The following is a 25,901-nucleotide window of genomic DNA, read 5'->3' as shown; positions in this document are numbered from 1 at the left end:
AGCGATGCTTCTTGTTACTCAGTCTGCATGAACTTGCACAGAAGATGCACCTTTTCTTAGAAAACGGGATCAATTCTGTTCTTCAACCAAGCAAATGTGTGCCTTACAGTATCATTTTATTTAAACAATTGGCTTGCCTGAATCTTTGCATCGCGTATTGAAATATACTGAGGTTTTGTATTGCGTCAAGTCGGTATACGTGCTGGTAGGGCCATTCTTGCAGTTTTTGTTACAAATGTTAAATCTATTTTTTCATTATGTTGCTTCAGACACTGGTGTATTCCTTACGTACAGTAAAAGTATTAACATCTGGCTCATGTACCCAATGTATTTTAACAAATGTGTCAGACTTTACATTAAAAAGGTGCTTTGAAAGAAGGTGCAAAATGGATGTCTAATTTGTCTTGTAAAACATTTTGTAAGACTTTTTTTTTTCTTTTCAGTGAAGCTACTTTTTGTGATAAACTTCCAAAGGGATATTGGGTATCTTACCCAAATATAAGTAATTTGACGGTGCATGTTAAGTGTCAACTTATTGCAGCAAATATTGTCACGCTACCCTATTTACAATATTATTGCGCTTTACAGGCACTGGTCAGTAATATGTACTGCGTTAGTGTTCTGTAAAAATAGCGGACATGGTCCCCCTAGTCCAAGCAGCTCCCTGTGAAGCAATTTTATTTGACTGCAGTTTTATATTGGAGCAGTAGGTGGCGCTGGTTAAATCGCATTTTTTGCAGAAACATTGTCTTTTATCTAGTTTTTTTTTTTTTTTTTTATATTTTGTTGCGTCTGGGGTACAGCCCCTTTTACACACACACACACACACACACACGTGTATATATATATATATATATGTATATATATATATGTATATCTCTCAATGAAAACCCACCCTCCTCCTAACATTCTCAGCCATCATCCTAACCCAGCCATCTGTACGACTCACAAGCTCGACAGATCATCCTGACTCGACCAACTCATCCCGGTCTAGGCAGTCCTCTAATACTGTTTCACCTCCCCTCAACCACCAAATAGATTGTAAGCTCCCAAGAGCAGGGCCCTCTTCTCCTTTTGTAGCACTTTGTTATTGTGTTTAAATGATCTTACAGACTCAGTTATACCAGCGCTGTGGTATCTGCTGGCGCTATATAAATTTGTATAATTTATATATTTTATTTATATAGCGCCAACAGTTTACGCAGCGCTTAATACAATACATATACTCAAGGGGTATGACAAGATGAGAATTGACAGACTAAGAGACAAACCGATACGTTAGGTGGAGAGAGCCCTGCTTACAATGTAGAGGGAATGGGGTGACAAACATAAGGAACAGAGACATTTATCTTTTTAAAATGAGCGATAACTGCTTATTATTACCTTTTATTGATTAATAAAATGTATATATGTTTAAATACACAGGCTTTATGATTTTATGCAATTATCCCTTTCAGACAAACGTTTGAAATAGTGAATTATCAGGACGGCTGGTGTCGCTGTTGATGACAGTGTCGCTGGATGCCAAACGCTAACCGTGCTACTCCCTGACATAGAACATAAAGACTAAGATCTAAGTCCTTGGTCTGAAAAGGTTTATGTCTATCCCATGCATGGTTAAAATCGTTCACTGTATTAGCCCCTACCACTTCTGCTGAGAGGCTGAGACATTTATCTCCCACCCTCTCAGTAAAGTAAACTTACTTACATTACATCTAAGCCTCTAACCCTCTAGTTTTAGACTGGCCGCTTGTTCTAACAATTCTCCTCCTTTGAAGTAAACTTCCCTGCTGGCTTTGTCAGGACTCGCAGTCCCAACTAACTACCTCGATACCCACAGCTGGGGTAGCGTGGAAAACGCGGCCAGGATCCAGACACCATGTGTAGAGATGCCCTTATTCTTCTGATGCAGCTTTCACTCAAGAAGACGCAGCGCCATTCAGAGGTCTTTTAATGGTTAATAGGAGGCGGGAACGCAGCTAAAAAAGAAGTGTTCGCGAGCGGCGGCTCATTCCATGCTCATATTTGGTGCTGGCTGCACTGGAATTTCCCGGCATCCCTTTCACGCATGTCTGTCACACTCAGCTTGACGTTAGATACAGTGAGAGGGGAGGGAGGGACGCAGACAGACAGAGAGAGATAGGAAACTCGTAGGAGGGAGACAGTAGCTGATACGTCTCAAGAGACAGCGAACTCCAGTAGGTAGAAAGCTGCAGCATTAACCCACAGACCTCGTGCTCATTACACTGCTGTCTGTGCGACTGCCTTACTGTCCTGGCAGCCAGGCGCATGCACCTCTTTCTGCGCTGTCTCTGCACCCTACTGGCCCTCGCTGCAGCAGGTAAGCATCCTTATATTATAAAGGGAAGTCTCGTTGTTTTTGAGGGGTGGGGGCTGTAAGTGACCCCCCCCATCCATCCCTCTACGTTCTAGAGCTTTCCTGGGCGGTACCTGGAGCAGGTTTCCCGGACTCATCGCTTTACCCGGGGCTCTGCCTCTTTGGCACGCTGGGCATTATCCAGGTATATTATACGCTGCGCAGATGGGGTAACTGCTTAGTGAAGAACTTAACTCCGTGGAGTCTATTCACTAAAGGCACACTGGAGTGTTGTGCTCCCAGCTCCTTGACTTCGCTATGCATTATTAACGACCAACCCCAGTGAGCTTCTGCTTCAGGAAGAGCTTGGTTGGCCCTGTATAATGTATAGTGACAACATCTCCTCATAGTTAAAACCACAGCTCTCCTGCCAACTCTCCCTTTAGTGAAGAGTTTTGCATTATTTTACAGCGTGATAATACCACCTTATACTGTAAATACTGCAAGCAGCGCTTTATAACGGTTGCTACCACGCAAGGTGACGTTGAAGTTGTTGACAATGTTTCTGTCCAAAAACTCACTGCTTATTAATATTTCAGTATCTTGGCATAAGTAACTTGTTATGAAAGCAAACGCTGATGATCAGAGGAATTATTCCACCCCTGTGTTAATATAATACGTTTGCTAAAATTATGCTTAAAAAGAATTTGACTTAAGTGCTCCCACATTGTTTTCTATTTCTATTTAGATTTTTATGGTATTTATTATTTTATTGTCTCCATAATATAGCTCCAGCATTTAGTGGGTACAGGGTAGACCACGCGCTGTCCGTTAGGCCAACACGCTGCTACCGGTCTGTTGAGGAGCTGTCCAAGACTGTTATCCTAGTGTTGTGTAATAAGGCATCTAGATGTTCATACTAGAGGACTGCACTGGGAGGCGGTTCCCGCGGGACCCGCCAAAAAACTTGTGGGCGGTCTTGCTGGGGCTGCGGGCGGGCGGTCAGGCACTGTACCTGCGGGTCCCGGTAATCCCGCGCAGTCCGGCAAGGCTGCCTTCTTGCTGCTCCCTTACAGTGTCTCCTAGCTTGCTCCGCCCAGGAACAAAACGGAGTCACGTGATGTGACGTCACTTCCTGTGACTCCGCCTTGTTCCTGGGCGGAGCAAGAGAAGAGACGCCGTGAGGGAACAACTCGAGGTAAGGAGGCGGGCATGATTGGCCACAAATGTGGCGGGAGCGGGCGGGATTGGCCACAAAAGTGGCGGGAGCGGAACACCCACATTGCGGGAGCGGGATTAAAAACCGCGGGAGCGGCCGGGAGCGGGATTAAAAAAGCAGTCCCGCGCAGGGCTCTAGTTCATACTCCATATAGATGTGAAAGCGGAACTCTCCTTCACACCTTCTTCTCTACCTGCCCTGCTGGCCTTTAGAGGAAACCTATTGATGTCTCCCATTTACAGAACACTGCCGGTTCCTTAGTATAAATTCCCTTTGCTTGTGTACATTTGTAAATAACACTTTTGTTCACAATATCTCAAGGTGTCCTAGACTGGAAGTTTTTTATAGATCATTGCACCAATGATCAATGCAGCCCACTGGGTTACTTATGGCAGTTGGTAGTTCGCTAGCTTTTAATTATCAGTAACAGAGATCGTTACGAGAAGGTTTGTAAGAAGAATGGAAATGTCGTCGTAGCATCCACTACCACCACTGGAAAAAACATTAGCTCCCATTCTCCCATCTACTCAAGTTGAATTGGAGTTGTTGTGCTGTGTTCGATCAGTCCTACAACATTTACAGAACTAAGAACTCCCAGCATCCATTGGGTTCTAAAGACTTGTATCATAGCTTATATACTTCTATTTCTGTCTATCTGGGTTTTAGCCAGAATCCTTAGTAGAGCCTGTGGGACAGCAGACCGCTCAGCTACTAGCAGATTACTCAGTAGACTATATGCAGCAAAAACATTCTAGTGGCACGTTCATGCATGAGATGCCATAAATGGAACCTCGTTCTTACCTCTTTCATAAATTCCAATAATTTAGGGTTATTACCATGGTTTATTTAACCTCTCTTCCAACCAGCCTAAAAACCAATTATGAGGGGCTCATCATTGGAGAGTTTATCTGGCCCTGTCCTCCCACAGGAGAAACTTGGGGTTGGTCTTTATAATGTCTACTTTACCATTCTTTAACATTTAGCTAAAAGCTGTGATATGCCCCAAATGTCAAGCCGGACACACAGAAACTTTCAGTCTGCTTTTGGAGTCCTTAAGAGCTGAAATGTATGACACATACTTTACATCAGTGAAATATCACCTTACCCTCTTTTTGGGCCACTTTTAGATTATTTTCTTAAAATAACTTTTTAATACATGTCACTAACTTCTGTGACATGGCAATCCTCCAAATGCACTGAATTATCCTGGGAGTTCAACTCTTTCCTAAATACTTTGTTTCTTCTGTGTTTTCACTTGTACTTTTACTTTGTATTCATGCCGGACTCCATGAGACTTTATAACACTGCCTTTATGCTTTAGATATTTTCTAAAGGAAATGTATACTTTAATTTACCATAAGTATGTACCGTATATTATTTATTATTATTATTATTGTTTATAGAGTGCCAGCAGATTCCATTTCAATGTAATATAACATTAAACATTAACAATAACAAATAAATATACACTTTTCACAGTATCATCAACCATAAGGCATAGTCGGGGAGCTCTTGCAAGCTTACAATAACTTAGGAAGTTGTATATATTTTATAGTATAGTATAAGGTTCTGTGATCTTTTCACTTAACAGGGACACAGGCTATCATTTGACTGGGTTCAGTCAATATGATTTGCTTAAATTTGCCTGAGATCTGAGAAACTAAAAGTCATTACTGACATTTATATATAATTTAGGTTTGTGTTTGCAACATAGCTCATTGTGTGGTAGGATGTTGTGACACTTAGAAACCTACACTATTTAACATTACATGTGTCACCTCGAACAGTCAAAATCAGGATGAATCTGCTGTCGGCGAAGATGTGGAAAGTTCTCAATTCTTGTTCCAAAACCGAGTCCACATTATTAATGATTTATATAGCTCAATCATATTCTGCAGCGCTGTACAATGATGTCAGTGGGACATAAAATACACGCAGTTGAATACAGCCGAGCTTGTGCAGATTATTTTTATAACTGAATAGTTTTAGCCACCGATATAAAATTGACTAAAACTAACACTTTAGTGCATAGTTTCTTAGATTTTAGAGCATACATTGCCATTATGAGCAGGTATTAATTGAAGGCTAATTTTCTGGGTCTCCTACCCCCCCCCTTCAAAAATAAAAAAACAAATAAATGCACAGGGTTGACAGCCAGACTATGCATTATGGACTGCTTAATTTGGGGAATCTGTGAGAACCAATGTTCGGTATGGCAGTTGTTAGGTATTGCCAGCAACTTGCCCCTGGGTGGTGTGATAAAATGTGCTTTTACCTAAGAATAGGATTGGTGAGAATGCTGGAAAGCACTGCACATATCTTTATGTCTGATTCGTTTAATTATTAATTGTCAATAAATGCAGAAGCAATGCAGCTTAATTTGATTCATTGTATGGTACTCTTTGTTAACCTACCGAAAATGTAACAAATGAATAATAATAATAATAAAAGATAATCATATTGTATAGAGATTTGGTTATGAAGCATTCTATCGCTACAGCTCCACCTTCTGGATCATTGATATAGAAGCAGCCCTTTACTGTGCTTCTTCATTTACCAACCGGGCCTTTAATTGTTGGGGCATGGAGGCAGAGAGATTTGACTGGCAACAATTACCACTACCCTCGCCTATCAAGAGAGAGGTGATATTGGAAGACCAACCAGACCGGTTGGTTGACTAAGGGCTCCTAAGCACTATTAGGCCTTGAGTTCCACCTTTTTTTCGAAAAAGGAAAATACATGTTTACAGTTTCATCATTCCCAAGGATTGAGTGCATCATTAGTGGAATAATTTCTCATATATCAAAGTTAGTATAGGATTAAACCATCACTATGTTTTGTCTCTGGAGTGTTTTGGATATTTTAATGCTTTTCTGGTCATTTTTTTTTTTTAATGTATTACAGAATTTCCTCATGGCTTGGTCTTCTCTAAACCTTATTCGGAATGGAATGCTGAGATTGCTATGAAGTTTTTCCCTGGCTCTCGTGGTTATTCTTTCCATGCCAATATTACCTTTTATAGAATAAGTTTGCCCTCCCAGGCTCTTTTGTTAGATGGGATCAAGTTTAATCGCATATCCTAAATAATAATTTTCAAACATGAAAACTACTACAAGCACGTAAATATGAGCTTGTCAGACATTTCACACCTCTAGTTTCATATATTTCTTTTATACTTTGAGGACAGTGTTTAATCTGGTCAAGTGGTCATCATTGTCAACCAATTTAGTATAATCCCCCCTGACGTATTACAAAGAATGCTGCGTTACTCAGATTTTGGGATATCACTTGTTCGTAGGACCAATGCTAAATAAAATAATTATGGCCGTGATCTAAGGAATATTTTGAGTAATGAAACAAAGTACAAATTTGTATCGCATAAAAACACCTTACATCCGAGATGGAAAATCTTGGAATATTTAAAGATATCTTTAATTATAATGTAACATTTTGTGTGTTGTGATATTTTTGTACTCTTTAATTTCTAATCAGAATATGTTTACCATACCTTGCAAATGCCTCAAAAACAGTGTTTTGATCCTAATACTAATAATAATTATAAAAAAAAAACCCCTGCATATCCTGCAGTCTTAAAAGCTTGTACAATAATAATAATTTTACTTGCAAATTATTCTTAAAATCGACAATTTTCCTTTTGGTACCCTTTAAAAATGGCGTTATGCACACAGCCACTTTATCTGTCTGTACTTTTGGTGTGGACTGGCCGCGCAGCACAAAGACCTCTTTGAAGAGGCCAAGCTTCGTGCCGCTACATACGGCATCATCTATAATAGATACGGGCATGCTGCCAAAGTTAACTAAATTAACACAGATCATTTGTGGTGGAGTCAAGTATTCGCCGTATGGAGACTTTTGTAAAGTAATAATTCTGCATCTCAGTATTTGAAGTTTATTATATATAAAATAAAACACTAATCATAAAATTAGACCCTTTAAAAACCTTACATTATTGTGTTATGCTCAATATATTGGGTTTAATTTCTTTGCACATGGCAGGTTATCTGACCCACTCCATGGATCCTTTTTAGTACTGAAACGAATTAAATATTTTTACCAAGTGAGTAGTTGGAGTTGCCTTTAACCATTCATTACTATTGGCTTTTGTCCCCATAATATTGAACCAAAGAAGTTTGCAAATTTGCATTGCTTGTGGCATTTTTATGTGAAAGTGACATCAGAGATACTGTGGTATCTTTACCAGCGGCAGTAATGATGCGGAATACGTAATATATTAAATGGACACTCCAGCTGTCATATGTAATTTATGCATATAATAGCTGTGTGATTCTCCTTTAAAATGTACGGGAGGAGGCTGCAGAACATGCATTTGCTCCTGTCCCCCTTTTTTTCCCATGCAGGAGATGTGTTCAGATGAACAGATCTTCTTGCACATTTTATACTTACCGCGAGTAAGCTGGCGGCGATTTACTGTGCGCAAGCGCTGAAAGCGTTCCCAATGATTTGAAAGAATTATCGGAAGGAAGGTGAGGTCAGCCTTACTTGGGTAAGGACTTTTTGTTTAGACTACCTAACCTCAGGGGCGGCCGAAGACTTAACGCCGCCTGGGGCGAAGTTTAAAACGCCGCCCCCCCCGCCGACGCCGGGGGGGGCGGCATTTTAAACTTCGCCGACGCCATAATCTACGACCCCGGTACTTACCTTTTAACAGTCCTGCGGCGAGTCTCCCTGCTCTGCCACGGTGCCGGCTTGTAATGCTGAGCGCCGGAAATTGACGTCACTTCCGGCGCTCTGCATTACAAGCCGGCACCGGGACCGAACAGGGAGACTCGCCGCAGAGGATAGAGAGAGGAGCGCCGAGCGGGTAAGCGAAAACCACTCGGTGCCCCTCTCTCTCTCTCCTCCGCTTCAAAAAACAAACAAAAAAAAAGCGCTTGGGGCGGCAAAGTGCCGCCCCTTCTAAAGTGCCGCCTGGGGCAATTGCCCCAGTCTGCCCCATTATAGGGCCGGCCCTGCCTAACCTATTAAAGGAACACCCAAGCCCAGACCACAGCTGCATGGTCCCTTTACATTTTCATGTGGTTCTGCGGAATCCCCCCAAATGCTTTCCCTGACCCTATGTGCAGAAGATGTACCCTTGCGTGTGGTATACTTACTGCCGATTAGCTCTAGCGCTAACCCCCGATGCGCATATGTGGAAATAGCTCTTGTTGATTTCAGTGGGAGAGATTGTCGGCTATTGACTGGTTGCTTCAGGCTGTGTTGCTGTATTTTTATATTTATATTTTTTACTACTGTGAGTTTGTATCCACTTCCTCAAAGAAGCCATTTTTCTTTAACTTCCTGGGGGAAAAATTATATTGTCCTCCTTGCAGTTATTCAGACACAAAAGCTTATTTTGTTAATGCCCTGCTTAGCAAATAAACTCAAGGTTGCAACAAGACTAGTATATTGCCGTATTCCACTAGCCCCAGCTAAAGAAGTGTATCATCTGTTGGCTTAATGTTGAAGGTTTGAATTCTCGTCTGTATTGTAGATTTTCACATAAACCTTATCAAATAGATGTGACCACCCGTGCAATTGCTGACTCTCCAGAAGGAGAATATTTTGTGTTTTTATGGACGGTTCCCCATGTAAATTGTTACCGTATAGAAGATCTCTTAATCACAAAACTCTAAAGATTCAGATGCCACTGATAAGCACAGCTTCATGATAATTCCCCAGCAGACGTTTTGCAGTGGATTAAAAGGTAATTATCCCCCATACTGACGGAGATTCTGTTAATCTGACCTATGGCATTTGAGCTGATTTTACTAACACCTTGATCCTCTTATACAGCACATCTTAACTGCCGCCACTGATCCAACGTACACATGTAAAACCTTCGTATTAATGGCAGAGCCGGCCTTAAGTGTTTCGGCGCCCTGTGCGGACTACTCCTCTGGTGCCCCCCCTTCCCAAAAAAGGAAAGAAAAAAAACTCCCCTTTTTCGCTATCTACCACCTCTGCCCCTTCTCACTGCCCCTCTCCCTACTTTTCATTATCCTTACTTACCTCGTTGAGTCCTGCGGTGGGAGCGGGAGGTGTCGGTCTTCTCGCTCTGCCGCTCTGGATGTTAAATAAAGTTAAAACAACAAAAAAAAACGATGCTTTAATTTAAGTCCCGGGCAGGGGTGCCGACCGGTTGCTCGTGAAGTTTTCAGCAACCGCTCGGCGCCCCTCACTCTCCGTGTTCAAGTGTCCTTTCGTCCATATAGTGTATGTCAACCAGGCAGAACCTTTATGGCTTGAAAAAAGATCAGGCCAAGAGACACAAATGCTTGTTATGTCATCTTAATTAAATATTTCATTAATATGCCAAAATCACAAAATTAATTTAATTTTCAATGAAAAAAAAATTGACAAATGCACAATATGATCATGGTGTGCGTGATCTGCGTAACAATCGTTGTCCCATTTATGGTATACTTATACAAGTTTTAGAACTAAACCACTGGAAAACAGTGCAGTGATCTTGTTGGTTGCCTCTATTTAGCATTACAAATGCCCCTTTTGCATTTTTGAACACTTTGTCAGAGACATGACTGTGTTCGATTGTTAGTGATCTGTAGTCATATTCTGAGTAAAAGCAATTGCCCACAGGACTGCATTTTAATAATTATGAAGATTTTTTATTTATTCATACATAGTGTCGGTTTTTGTACGTTAGATTGTTTCCAGTTAGTGGCCGTTGCCCGAGAGGCATTGGTTTGGCCACTAGATGGTGCACTCATATTTTGGGTCGGTTCATGCCACGGTATTAACAGTAATATATCACCCAGAAATAGAAATGTCGGAGGCCCTGCCGCGGGGTACTCTGTGTTTAATTGTAAAATACATCTTTGTTCTTGGCCTGACCTGCCGAGTGACATCACTACTTTTCTTCCTGTTGCAGCGTAGCTCCTTGACTTGCAGGCTTTGACACAAGCCAGATGGCTGGACTTGGTAGGCGCTCATGTTGCCTGGTACTACAATTGATGAAAAAGAATAGGAAGACGTTTTATGATCAGTTGCTGGAGTACAATAAGACTGCAGCTTTGCTAGGTAATTACATTTTCACTGCACACTTTATTTTGCACCCTAAAGGTCATTAAGGAAAGGAGCCGAAAGAATTGCATGGAGAGCTGGGCTCTTAGATCTTTTTATTGCTCAGTAGTCTGTTCTGAAGCGGTGTACCCCCCCCCCCCAATTCTTCAGTACCCAGTCATAGTGACACATTTCTGTTAATGTGTGGAGGTGCGCATTTTGTACATTCTTATTCCATTATTCTTCTAATGAAAACACATTTCTCCCTGGTAATGGTTAAAGCAGTTTAAATTCTTTTCACATACATCACACACTTATTTTTTTTCCCTATAAATGATTTAACATAATGTTCACAAACTCTCTCTCTGTCATGCATGCGTAGGATGGGATTTTTGTTTCTTTGTCATATTTCCGGCTTAACCCGGTGTTTAAGAGTTGCAAACACGATGGTAGTCCTGCGTATCCCTGCTTGACCAACGGTTTCATTTCTGTTCTAGCAGGGATATCCCGAAATTCTAGACTGTTTTCAGCCTCTGAGGACTACACTGAGGCCCCTTGTCTGAATGTTTCCTTTAAATGTCAAATAACTATACAACACCAAATCTGGCTGTTTGGTACATATGGAAATATTTAAAGGAGACAAAAACTGGAGAAAGCGGCATTCCATTGTACAATTGATAAAGGCAGCTTTCATTTAAAATCATAATGTCAATAAATAACACATCTTTTCACCTTTTTTTATTGTTCTTTTAACTCCCAACAACTTATGTAATGAAAATCAGCTTGTTTTCTTCCCAGTTTTTTTTTAATGTCTCAGCAAATATTACAACATTTGGCGTAAAAATTCTTTAATATTTGAGAGTTTTATGTATTTGAGTGCATGGATAACTTTGACAGGAATATACATTTCTGTGTGAGCGGTGTCTAATCGAGTTACCTTTAATAAAGTGATTATCCTATCAGATTGTTTTCAGGGCACACAAAATACATTTCTTTGCAGCATTTCATGTCATCTGGTTTCTTTCTGCTTTCTTTATAGCTGCGTGTACTTTTTCAAAAAGGTTTAGGTGCTAGACAGACCCTTCGATCCAGTGTTCTCAGCTAAAGCTACTCTTGACAGTTTCCTTTCTATCCAGGTTAAAGCCTCCAGAATGCAAGCCACTTATCCCATATTTCTGGTGTTAATAAATGTTTGACTAACAGGGATATTTTTTCTTTCATTGAGGTAATCATAATGGGTTTGGTATAGTCAAACACTGTATACCCACAAAGCTTACTTAGGGCTTGGCCAACTGAGTGCGGTTACTAGTTGTACAAGTCTCAAGAAGTCCATCCTTCAAGTCTTGTCTTTTACTTTACTATGTAGCAAATCATTAGGAAAACCACGTTGCCAGAATGTGCTATGCTTTTTTTGCCTTGTGCTGTATTTTATCAAATAATACATTGTATGTGTTTTGGCCAATTTTATTTATGTGGTGTGATTGCTCTGAAAGAGCTCTGTAGGAGTTTTGGCATGTGTGCAATAGACAGACCATGGAGTCAGGTAAGTACTTCTTTCATCCTAGGAGAAAGCATGTTAACTTAAAGAGTACTTTAATATATGCATTATTTTTTAAGAGGGGGGGTATCCCCTTTAAAAAATATTTTTAATGGTTGCAGAGAGGAATAATTCCTTTTTAGGTGAAAGTAGTAGCGTGACACATGCTTCCTTGCTTTTGTGATGTATCATTAATAATATCCCTAGAGCTCTGGAAAGGCTGTGTGTTTCTTTGCAAAGTAATGTGAGTGCCTTGACTCTGGAACCCAATGTGTTATATGTGTGTTGTGCACAAAAGGGCGATTCATGACCATTCTGTCTATTGTAAAATATGTAGCATATGTGATGCTGACATTGTTAATCTTTCTTTTGTTTCCTCACTCAGCTCTTGTCCCTGTCCTTTGCCCCTTCGTTTTGTTGGTGAGGATATCACAGTGATGTCTGCATTCAACCTGCTCCATTTGGTGACAAAGAGCCAGCCAGTGGCCCTGCAAGCCTGTGGGCTGCCCTCAGGTTGACTGGGTGGTGCTTGTTGTGTCATGCATACCGAGAGCTCTTAACGCTTCAGGTCTCTGCTGCAGACAACAATGAATTATTAAACCACATATCACTTAACAGTTCCAACAGTTACAAATTTTACTTGTGTCTGCACTTCTGTTTGAACTATAGATTCATATTATTTATTTCGGCTTACAAATGTATGTTTTTACACTGCTCATGGAAAATCTAAAAAACTAATTTAAAACAAAAAAACAATTTCAGGTCTGCCCATTTCTCCTTTATGTTCAGGAGCAATATGATAGTGAGAGGTGTTGTCATTACTTCCCAAACTCTCCGTCATAAATATTCTAGACGTGATTCTCCTTTCAAAACTATCTTAATATAAGAGAGAGAAACTTAGTTTTAGCTAATAAAAAGTAATAATAATAAATACATAATAATTTTATCAGGGCATTATTAAACCTAGTGAGGAGAAAATAAATGCTATATATTATTTTTTCACACGTATAATTTTTTTTCTAACATGCCCTGGGCTTTTTGTAATTGTCACTTAACACATAACCCCGCAGAAGTATAGTGGCAATGCTGGTAAAGGCCAGTCGGGAGGTAAGGGGGGAATGTGAGATGTAAGGGGACAGATAAAAAGCTGTTAGAGCAAGAGCTCAAGAGAAAGAAAGCTGTGAGAGTTGGAGGAGCAGGAGAGAAAGAGATGGAGACCTGTAAAAGTGATAGCTGTGAGGGGGAGATGGGGAGAGAGAGATAGTGGGGTTTTAGAGTGCATGTAGAGTAAGGTCACCAACCTTGGGGGGTGGGCACTTTTTCTATATGAGTAGGCCAGCATGAGTACATTGAACCATGAACTAAACTCTATATATTTTGACAATTGGAGGAAAGCACAGAAGAGTATTCTTGCCCAGGGTGCCCAGCCCAGTCACCCTGTAGGGTAATCTCCACCTAGTAAGACAATACACAATGCAAACCAAGTAGTTGTTTTTAAATATATGTTTTAAGACCTCCAAAAAGTTATTACGTTCAAATCACTAGGTCATAAAAATGCTTAGAGTTTGTTTGGGTTTTTCTTACAGGTGACCAGTCCATGTTAGAATGTGAAATTATTAACATGTTAAAAGTCTCTCTCACATATGTTGACTATGGCAAGGAAGTTGTTTTTCTTTTAAGTACAGTAGCCCTTATACATTTTAATAATCAGGACACAATGTCTGGGCTCCTGAAAGGCGCACATTTATTTTGAAACGATATTTCTTTCCTTCCACTAGATGGCACTAGACCCACATTTAATTTTTTTTTTACCCATAATTGAGAATGAGACTAGCCGGCATGTAAATATATCGGCAGCTATTCTATACCTGTAGGGTTAAACTTTAATGCATACAAACCTTTTACACACAAATACACTATTTCCTGATATATAACAGAGATATTCCAACGTTTGAAACAATGAAAATAGCTAAACAGGTCTTTAATGCATCCCAGATTTTAGCAAAGAATTATTCTAGCCATGGCATACTATAGAAAGATGCAGTTTATGAGAAACGATGTTGTAAAGACCCCCAGCTCCGATTCATTAAAACATATCTACAAATACCGAAATAAAACACACCTTTTGTAAGAACAATGCTCATTAGGAATTAGCCCACCTCTGAAATGTTCTGCTAATCCACTATTTCCTGCTATGTGTGCCAACATCTTTCACTATGAAGACTGTTACTGAACTAGTTCAGGTATGTTTTCTGCAGCAGACCACCCATGATTTTAAGGAACAATTAACCTATTTGCTTTGTTGCATTTTTATATTTTGTTAGGAGCTCTCATCTCTAGCGTGTTTTTTTTTTTTTTTTTTGCTGTGTGTGTGTCACATTGAATATTTGCCTGCATCACTTGTTTTTTGCATGAATTAGTACTTTCATTAAACATGATGTTACATTGAGCAACGTGTGCATTATTTGTGATAAAAATGGTCAGCTGTAGCTAGGAAAACCGCCATGAAGTTTTGACAACATTCACGCGTCCATTTGTGAAAAATCACCACCAAATGCCCCACTTTACACAACACTATTAAGTAACCCCCCCACAACACTATCTGGCAAACGCTGGACCCTATACTGCTGGAGGCCTGTTGCTGCTCTGCACACAACAGTATTCAGCAGCCCCTCGCCCTCTTCATCTACTATCATGCAGCCCCTTCACCTTAAGAGGGCCAACAATTCCCACAGTGTCAATGCTAATATATGTATTGAGATGTAACAAAGAAAAGAAGATCATCTATGAATCTATGAAATTACATTTTTTAATAGGCTGACATACACAGTTTGAGTTTTTTAGCCAAACTAACTAACTTTTGTTCTGGTGCCTCTCTAAGTGTCTTAAGCAGCTATTGTGACTATAGTGCTACTTTGACTGTCGTGTTAATCACAAAATTTATTTCAATGAAATATAATTTGTTTAGTTACTGTGAGGTTAAGTGGTACAGCCTGGTGTGTGACCATTCTAAAGACAGTATACAAAATATGTTACTACATGGTGCACACAGCCTAGTGTTTCTATCTACAAATAAGGAGATGTGTATGTAGGATTTTCTGTGAAATCATCTAAATTACTTCTTGCTTGTTCCCAATGACTTAATATCTGTATGCATCTCTGTATGTGTTTTATATATATATATATATATATATATATATATATATATATATATATATATATATATATATATATATATATATATATATATATATATATATATTCCTGTCTCCATATGTAAATATGGAGACAGGAATTGCATGTTATAAGGATTTCTCATCATCAATGTAAATTTGTGGCAAGTAGCTGTTCAACATATTGCCTACCAGAAGCAACTAAATGATTTAACGTAGATGATGGTCATAAAAACATGGCATCCTAGCTCAAGTTACAGTATATCAAACAGCTATATTGAACTGTAGTTTAAGAAAAAAAGCAAGTTCATAAAACTAGAGCTAGGATTCCATGCTATTTATGTCTTCTACAGTCCTGCTGCTAGTTCCAAAATAGGAGCCCTGAAACACAAGCATCCAGGTAGTTATTTTTAAGAAGCAACCAAAAACCTCAGTATATTGCTTTTAGGTTTTTATAAGCTAGTAATTTTAATATAAACATGCTAAATTAATTAAGTTAAACCGTTGTCTAGTCTAGTTAGGGATGTCACGACGTAGTGGAATTAGTAAAAATCAAAATGTTGGATAGTAAATGTCACCAATGGAGAAGAGATTTGAAGTTTGCTTAAATAGGCAAATCACATGAATATCTTCATGGTCTGTTGGGTTTATCCACTTAACGGTTAATTGCAGGTGACTTTATGTAAAACGAAACATTGAAACCCCTGCAAACTGTGCATTAGAATAACTAACCCTGCTGAGTTTTGCCTCCAAGCCACAGTTGGCCCTGCATAAGGCTAAATGGTAAAGTTGTTTTGAATATCATCTCCCAATTTAACAATTCATTTTACAGGGCCGACTTGGCCATCATGCAGGAGAAGTTCGCCAGGCTTCGTACCTTTTATGGCACGGTAAAATGTTTCAACTTGGTGCTGATACCTGCATATTCTGGCTCTGTGAATAAACCTCAAATTCTTACTTTTAGATAAATCCAATTCTCTCTGCGGGAGAGATTTATAAAAGTGTTAAAAGAATGTGGGTTTATTCTGGCCTAGGGATGCAGGTCCCGGGGATGTTACTCCCCGTGCTGCGTTACTTGGGTCTGGTCATTCTGCTGGGCAGTGGGGCACTTCTCTTCAGTTGGCTGGTTGGGCCTTATAAACAACCCTTTTTACACTACAAGCATATATATAATAATGTGCAGTCATGTTGCTGAGGGTGCTGCCCTGTGTCAGAACTACAGAGAGTTCAACCAAAGCCCTTTCCATGAGCACACCACTGGTCTCAGGTGCAAAAACAAGTCGAGGCACAAAACTGAAACTTTTCCAATGTAAAAACATTGTTTAAGACACCAAAATGTGCAACAGTATACAGTCGTACAGTTGGGCTATAAAGTCTGGGCATATCAAGTATAATCTATAATATGGTCACCTAGACCAGTGGTTCTCATCTCACGGGAGGGTCAGGGACAGACTGGAGGCATACTGGGAAAATGTCACTTTCCTGGGGCTGCCTTACACATTCTAGCGGGAATCTGCGAGCATCAGACAGCCTCCGGTTCGGCTTGTACTTTAGTATTACTCCCCGACCGCAAAGCAAGTTGCTTGATTGGTTTGCGGTCGCTGTCTGTTCCTAGTGGGAGCTGAATAAAGTTTTTCTCTGATTGCTCCTCCCCTCTTCCTGCTGCAGCCCGCGGGCAGCCTTTTCACTCCCTCATCTTTTCTGAGGTTATTTTTCGGTCGCGACTTAACGACCAAAGACAAATGTGGGTCCTGAGCATACACGGGTTGAGAACCCCTGACCTAGACCGCCACATCCAAGTAGTGACATGTCATTTGCAACATAAATGCGGGTAAAGGCTGATCATCCTAGCTGCACATATCATTCTGCGCAAGCCCAATTGTAGGTTATCTGCTTTTTGTACCTTTTTTATAAATCACCTGCATTGTTTGTTTCTTGTTAAACATTAATTTGGCATTCTAGAGAAGAAACAGAGATGTTTTGTGTTCTGTTTTTTATGTGATTGTGGCACTGTTCCAGAGAACAGTCTTTTACACTTGGATAATTACTATGTGAAGCCAAGGTTACCTGATAAATGTTGGCACATTTACAAGATAAAAATACAGGTTATTAGGAGCTGTGGGGCTAAATTACTTTGCATAAAATTATTAAGCTATCTTTTTAAATAAGTCAAAAGTTGGATTGAATTAATAAAATCAGTGTGTACATATGGTTGACAAACATAATTTAATAATTTTTAATCTATTCTTAACGGAGGGTGTTTAGTGCCCAAAAATCTTTTTCAGCGTTTTTTGCAAATTTCCTTAACCATGATTCTCCTTTTTATTTTTTTTTTCTTGCAGCTGCACAAATGATATATTGCTTTTTCAAGGACAGATAGAGCTTTCTTAAGATACTGCTTTTAGATATATAGTCTAATATTTAGTAGTAATAATACAGTAACATTTGGAAAAACAAAACAATATTTTTCTAATATTTTACTATGAAAATGGTCCCCAGATCAGTTCAGTTGACCAGTCTTGCATGATCGCGCTATTGTGGAAAACTTCTGACACTGGGAGGGTTAATGGCGGTTCCTGGGGACTGCGCCATGGCCTGCTGCTAGATCATTCTTCCTCTTCGCTTTGGTGAGGCTGCCGATTGGCACCCATCTGATCATCAGCACTCAATTTATGCGAATTTAACATTCGTTAATTAAGGATCCAATCCTGGTGTGGAGATCATGAATGGCCGTTCCCGAGGATTGCCTCGAGTGCGGTGTTCACAGGAGCGCACGCCACTGCTTTTTTTCCATGACGTTCCAAGCCACCATGATAGGTTTTTGGGGTGCTTTTTTCCTTGACGGCATGGAATGTCGTGTAGGTTTTAAGTTAATACTAGAAAAGATTGTTTTGAAACCTAAAACTGCATGATATTTTATTAACTTGTTTTAATGCGATAAGTCATAATCTAAGTTTGGAATTGAAAGCAACAATTTGTACACAAAGGCTATGAACCCAATTGTGTCCTTACTTTGTCACGTAACTATAGGACTTGGGAATTCAAACTAAATATATTTCAAGATTGTAAGCTTGTTAGAGGAGGGCCCTCCTCATCTATTGTCTCTGTAAGTCAAATTGTTATGTTATATACTACTTGTTGTCCTGTCTACCCATTGTTCAGTGCTACAGAATATGATGGCATATAATTGGGCAGTACTTCACTACCTCCTTCCTCCCTGGAATACAATGGCTTATCCCAGCCCGTTGCAGCATAGACCTTTATACGCCGCTGAGTGTTTCCCTAGGTAAAATAGACACCCATGTTGGTGCATTAAATAATATGTAATACAGCTTGGAGGGACTGTCACCCTAGTTCCTTGTAAGGAGTCCAGCCGCTGCACACACATGTTGGTGAGCCTCCATTAGTTTTTTTACAGATACAAATGCTCTACTCTCTACCCTTACTGATTTTTTGTGTGTGTGTTTTTCACACTTAAACTGTTTTGATTTGCTTCAGGGTGTTTTATAGGAGATAGTTCAACCATAACCCTATCCATGATATTCCGCTACCCGCATAACACAATGACCTCCTCCTGAATGTGTGGCAGGCTAGTTTGTGATAATGAATCACTAGCAGGCAGTAAGGTATGTACAACTTCCTTCTAACTACAGTGGCAGAAAAGCATGAAAATAAAATAAATCAAACCAAGCCGAAGGAATGTAAGCATATGTCCCAGCACTTTGAACAAATAAAAACAGCACCGGTAGTTACATGTTTACTTTCCACAGAACATGTTTAGTCTCCATGTGTGATTTGTTGCTGTTTTGACCTCGAAGGATTTTTTTTCCATGGTTTTAGAATTTAGGATTTTAAGTATTTTAGTAGTTGGTATTTTTGTTATCAAATGCCCTGGCTTAGCTAATTCTACTTGTCACATTCTAATTTCATGCAAACCCCTTTATATATCAATACCACTATACTTTGCAACTCATTTTAATTTGGCTAAGAATTGAGAACTTGGTGGGGCATACCTTCCAAGTGTCACCCTTTCCTCCCCTCAAGTCCCTCTATTGTGGGTGTTCGCAGGTATGAGTGTATCAAGGTGTTCTGGCCTAAAATCCACCATAATGTGGTTCTCCTAACCTCTTGCTATTTCTTTCCTTTTTGTCTCTCCCCTTCTTCTCGGTTTTCTCTCTACCTCTGTCTCCTCCTCTTCTATCATATTCTCACTCTGCCCTCCTCATTGTTCTTGGGGGTCTGGTCGTGTGGCTGGGGAGAGTGGCTGTGTGTTCTGTCCTTGGTGGAGCGTGTAGAGGTAGAAGGTGTAGACGTCAAAATGTGTGCTCTTATTAGACCTTACTTTAAGCCCTATCTTGCGTGACAGACAATTCCCACGGTGACAAGGCTATTATGTATATTAGTTTATGAAAATACAGTATTATTCCCCTGAATGCCTTCCACCGTTACATAAACAGCTAGCAACGGGTCACAAAGTCATATAAAAATCATTGGTAAGGCCACACTTCTAACACACCCGGTAAAACAAAATCGTCATACCTTTTAGAATGTTGGGAGGTAGGATAGTTTCTAGCATCTAGACATACTTTTACTCTTCCATCATTTTCCTACATATGCTGCATGTTTGTGTATTTATTTATACAGCGTTAATAACCAAAAATTATTTTAGAGGATGAATAATTATATAATTTTAAACCTATTCAGTAGTCAACTGTGAGTGGTTTGTCACTAATAGACCTTTCTCCCTTAATAACAGCTACCCACAATGTTTTCATGTCATTTATTTCCAGGAGTGAAACTGTAAAACTTTCATCTTTGTACAATCTGTATATAATCAATATAGAATTAATTATAGAATATATATACAAAAATATACATAAAAAAATATATAAAAAGTGTGTGTGTATGTGTGTATGTATGTATATATGTATATATGTATATATGTATATATGTATATATATATATATATATGTATATATATATATGTATATATATATATATATATATATATATATATATATATATATAATGTGTGTGTATTCATTAATTCTCCAGCTATTACCTAATATCTATACTTTCACAGCCTTATTAGAACAAAAAACACCATGAAACTGAGACCCTTAAACGTTTGACAACTTAAAATAAGCAACTGAACTTTATAAAGCACAAGCCTCACTTACAATTAGGAAACAATATTTATACTTAAGGTTGAAAAGGCAGGATGTTGGAAAATTTAGCTAATTTGGATAGTGACCTTTAAGTGCACGAAAACCAAATAATTTGTGAGCTATGGCACAGGGCAAATTCCTGCAAAATTTGTGAGAATCCAGTTCTTACTATGCCTTGAAAAACAAGCAAAGACTCCTGAAATGAATCTCACAGAGAATAAGCCCAACAAAGGAGTATCACAACTCTCCTGAATATTCATCAAGGACGTGGTGCTATTCACTGTCAGGAACGTAAAACACAACTCAAGAGTATTTATTGATCAAAAGGGGGGGGATTAATTTGATTACATTAATTTGGTTTATATTTGTATGTTTTACCATGATCAGGTGTTTTTTTTTTTTGTTTTGTTTTTAATTTTTCTTCAGTCTTTTCCTCCAGAAATCATTATAAATAGTTGGATTGGGGGGGGGGTGCATTATTGGTATTATTTTTTATTGTACATAGGAACATCTTTGTGTTCCAGCATAAGTGCTCCAAGGTACTTTTTTTAACACTAGTAATGGTCCAAAGTTTTAAAAAAAAAGCAAAACAGAGAGAAAAAGAGGAACATTTTAAATGTTAGGAAATTGCAATCCAAAACCATGTAATTTAAACCTGAAGTCACTTCTCTACTAAATGACATACAGATGCTATGCCCTCTTCTTAGGGCTCCGTGAACACAATCGGCCTTTTTCATAGAGGCATGCATATATTAACAACACATATTTTTTTCAGTGCTATTTATGTCCAATGGCTCATAATTCCTCTAACTAGTAATTATAAAACAAAAGTATTTTATTGCAAATAAAAATACTTTAGAAAATGTTATATGTAAATCCAGGGGAATTTTTTTTTGTTACTGACAAACTTATGCAAACTTATACAAGATAAAGTTCTTCAAAATTAAGTTTGCTCCCCCATGTTCTTTTGCTTATGACGTTTTCTCCCCCTGGTGTAGAATGAAGAATGTTTGCTGGGTAGGAGTGCATCACAGTGCTCTGCTGTCCTATGGATAAATTATATTAAATCAGTCCAGTTATACATTGGTTAGAAAGATAAAAAGATGCAGACTTGAATGAAAAGAGCCAGTCCATGTTAAGCTTGCATACAGGTAAAAATTAGCTGTGCAGGTGATTTTAAAAAAAGATACGTCCAATCTGATCAAAGCTAAACAACTAATTGTTACTCAGGGACACTGTTTCAACAGCAAATCCGCTTTCCATCCAGTCACATCCATGATATGTCTCTCAACATGGTGTGTGTTAATTGTGGCCTTGGGATATTTTGATTGATGAAAATATGCCAGCATCTTGTCTGAACACAGATGTTTAACCCACACTTTTTCTATCCAATGTCACTATTAGCATTTTTTGAGTATACTGATGATCCTCTCTAGTTCAACCCGGAACCTATTGAGTTAGAAATAGGTATTTTACCTTGGAATGATCCCCTTGATTCGAGAAGCAGAAGGGAAGTAAATTTTAACCTATTTGTGTAATTTTGCCATCCTAAAAAAAATCCATCCAAGAAATGTCGGAAAAAATAAGTGCCATCTTTGGCGAGTTTTAACACTACTGAACATTTGAGAATGATAATAATTGTAAAACGAGGACACATTGATATCTTAACAAATGTTGAGCTTTGGACATCCTATGCCTATTTCGCATTTCTTAGCATTTACCCGAGTTTGAGAACTGGGGTATTTTTGTTTTTGTGAACGATTGCATTGAATACGTGAACACTGCATGAAGAAGCTTTGGCTGCATCACATTTGCTCATGTGCAATTAACTGGTCTGGCAACAGGTTTTCTTTCACATAATGTATATATGCATACATATCTATATTTGTATAAATATATATGTATTGTTTTATTTTCTTGGACTTGAAAACATCATTAGCTGTAGTTCAGCTATGCAGTTCTTGTACATTAGGGACAGGTGTGGTCATTGACATGCGAGTGCAAATGTTATGCTATGGACAGATGCCAAAGCAATTTATTGTAGATTTAAGAGAAAAAAAAAATCTATCTCTCTGTGTCCTCTCTGTTTTTTTCTCAGGGTCACGTAAGGATAACAAGAAGTATAAGGTTGTGTTTACTCAGCAGGAACTGAAGAAACGGTTGACACCCCAACAATACCATGTCACTCAAGAGAAGGGGACAGAGAGGTAAGATGGCAAAAAGTGAGGTGTTCTCTTTAAAGGGACTGTGCCATAATTTAAAAGTAGCTATGAAAATCATGAATGCATGGGTTATTTGTGCTTAAAAATGTTAATCCATCAAAGACAAAAACACACCAATTATTTGCCTTGGTGCATTGCGATAGACAATTCAATGCTTGAGTCTTGGCAGCACTTGGAGAAGAAATAACTAATTGAGAGCTATGAGAAAAGTACGGGACCAGCTGCATTGTGGAAAAAAAAAGACTGCGTGGGCAAAGTAAGCATAATATACAAATAGAATGTGTGAGTGGAATTTCCAGGTGATCAGAAACTAAACAAGTGTCTCCTCCATGCCACACTACAATACAGAATTCATTGTCCTGCCAACATTTTTTTTCTCTGAAGACATAGAGTATAGCTATAGATAAAGTCCATTGGTAGAACCTCACGCTTGATGAGATTAACATAATATTTTTGTGTAGCATTATGAAACAAATGTGCACATAATTGCTAATATGTTGAGGTTGGAATATAATTGTGCCTATTATTTGATGACACCATACATCAATAGTGTCCTTAAAAGTAAAAGAATAAAAAAAAAATGTAAGGTTCCAGGAACATCAGGTGGCATGCCCACTCATCTAATATTAAAATTCTAGCATTGCTGCTAATTTATTGCTCTAAACCTTTACCCCGTGGAAGAAATGTTAATAAGTGTGGATACTACCTGACATTCCCTGGAATTCCTGTTTGCATGCAGTCAGATCCCTTTTTTTTTTGTTTTATTTTGACTGCTGTTTTGTATCTTTGGGTCGTGTTTCTGCCAGTTTTGTCAAAATAAACACAAGCGCTACTACCATTAGGATGTGAAATATGGGTTTAGATGCTGAAACTTGCAGTTTGTGGAGATTCCGTCTTGGCAAACACCTTGAGTGATGACATGAATTATTTTTCTACCCTCTTGACACATTGTAAACTTATTTTAACTGTAGACACAGCTGTTGTTAAATGATGGGAATTTAGTAGAATGCACTTGCATAAAAATGTTGTTAGATAGATTTATCATATTTAAACAACTTTCAGAAGTTTAACATTCGAAGGACAGTTTCTCAAGCCGTTTACAATTTCTGTGCTAGTGGTAAGAGGATCTCTCCGGTAGTGTACACCCAATAGCAATGTGTTTTCAAGGAAATATCACTCCCTTCTAAATATAAGCAAGAGCACCTCCCCATAGGGCGCATGTACCAGAGGATCCGGCAGAAGAGTTTAACAGCTCCTGACATCACTATACATTTTGAAGAACCAATTGCAATGAGTTTTGGCCTTGCATGACTTCATAATGTTATCTCACCAGTCATTATGCACATCGGGATTTGTGCTTTATAATATGTCGTGAAGTCATTGAGTTGAAATGGACACACTCCATGCCATTGCATGGATTACATATCAGGAATGTGTCTCTAAGTTCTGTTTGATAATAATGGGGGTACGTGATCCAAGAGGCCCAGGTTTCTTAGTGTTTAATCATTTGGAGTATATTTGCATGTTTTTCCAAGATTCTAAGATTAGTGTCTTGGGGCATGGCAAGAATATAAATGGTTTTAAAGACACAAACATAGGTGGCTATCCAATTGTGGCGCGTTTTCAGTCATTTATCCGGTTTTTGTATATCCAAAGCAAGCTTTTGGATACCAAAGATTTTTCTTGGCTCCTTGCATGTATATGTTTTCTAGGATGTATTTTTATATGCTTGAATTTCTGGTTTCTTAGAGAAAATCAGGATGGCAGCCATCCAGGCCTCATTCACATGCGTTATGCCACAACATCACTGCCATTGACATCATCGCTTCTAGATGAACCCTAGTTCCATACGTTATATTACTTTGTGTTTACTGACACATCGGAAACTAATCTCACTAATGACACACTCCATGTGTACAGTCTAACCCTCATTTAAGCAAGTTATTTCACAAAAAGATTAAAACTTGTAGTTACTGACAAAATCATTTCTAGCAACACAGAGTGGGTGGTAGAAATCCAGACTGTAAAGAAAGCGCATTGTTTTGGCTAGTATAGATTCAGTCTGCTTGGAAATTGGTGGTTTCCTACAGTCTATATTAGTTTGCACACCATATCCAGAGGTTCTGTTTATTCTGTGGAACAAATTGGGTGCCATGGCTGTTTTGAATTTAACTGTACATTTCTTATGAAGTATATTATGAAGAATGATTATATGGTTATTTGTATGTGCTATTGCTATTATTTAATTACTTATAATGTTATATAGACTGAACAGGCCCCAGTCCCATACCAAAGGTGTTCAGCAATAATGGAACAATACACTAATTGACCATCTGGGCCAAAATTTCCACTGTTTTAACCATTCATGCTGCTTAAAATATCGGATAAAGATGCAATCAACCGACACAACAGAACAGCAGTACAACAACATTGTCTTTTGTACTTCAACATAGCTTTGTTTTAACAGGACCCTTTAACAGACCAAAGGGTCACTTTAAAGGAAAGGAGTTGTCATTTGTGTTTCTTGGCACTTCACCTTTGCATTCGCTGGTTTGTTAGCCTGTCTTGCATGCTAGATTGCCAGTGTATCTGATGGGTTACTGGACTCCATCCTGAATCAGAGCAGCAATGTAGCTCAACCAGGGGACCAAAGTGCTGGAAAAGCAAGCATCCAGGGAAGAATGGATGAGCAAAAGAAAAGCATTTTTGTAGGCAGTTACTGAACCCAGGTGTTAAAACTGATATGCGTTACCCATAATCTGCAGGTTATTTGTTCAAGATGTAGTAAATCTTTGTTGACGTAATTTAGTTCTTTCCGTGGATTTACACATCCCACGTACTCCAGGTCAGCACTATAGGTGGTGATCAGCAGCATGTCAAAATGAGATGTATCCTGAAAAACATGTCCAACATGGCAACCTAACACCACATGTAAGCATATTGTGCGTGCGTGCTGAATTCAAAGCAGACCTGGAGAGGCCATAGGAAATACACATCAATACTGCACTTGAGGCCTAATTGTAACTAGAGAGAATGCAATCACTTTAATTTGGGGTTTGTATTTTTTCTAAGTTCTAGGACCCTGATCAAAGGTGTACCTCTAAGATGCATTAAAAATGCATTTTTCTAACATCCAGTTAATTTGCAGGCGTATTATGCTTCGATAAGATCCACCAATCTGTGTTATTAAATCGCTACAAGTTAGCTGTTGGTATCCTTAA

General features: G+C 38.8%; 1 protein-coding gene across 4 annotated transcripts in view; it reads left to right on the top strand.

Moving 5' to 3' along the window:
- Positions 1–2,259: 2,259 nt before the first annotated feature.
- MSRB3 (methionine sulfoxide reductase B3) overlaps positions 2,260–25,901 on the top strand; it is a 42,593-nt gene continuing 18,951 nt past the window's right edge. The window contains exons 1-3 of one of the 4 annotated variants that reach the window (XM_053462766.1): positions 2,276–2,341; positions 10,450–10,598; positions 22,557–22,665. In XM_053462766.1, coding sequence (XP_053318741.1) covers positions 10,487–10,598; positions 22,557–22,665 — 221 coding nt within the window. In that variant the 5' untranslated portion in view covers positions 2,276–2,341; positions 10,450–10,486. Of the gene's footprint in view, positions 2,342–10,449; positions 10,599–12,502; positions 12,631–22,556; positions 22,666–25,901 lie in introns of those variants that run through there. The other 3 variants (XM_053462768.1, XM_053462767.1, XM_053462769.1) reach the window with 3 other exon arrangements.

This window comes from Spea bombifrons, chromosome 4 (genome assembly GCF_027358695.1).
Source record: "Spea bombifrons isolate aSpeBom1 chromosome 4, aSpeBom1.2.pri, whole genome shotgun sequence".
Classification (NCBI taxonomy): Eukaryota; Metazoa; Chordata; class Amphibia; order Anura; family Pelobatidae; genus Spea; species Spea bombifrons.
Note: the sequence above shows the minus strand (reverse complement) of the source record. Positions and strands in the feature narration are given on the sequence as shown.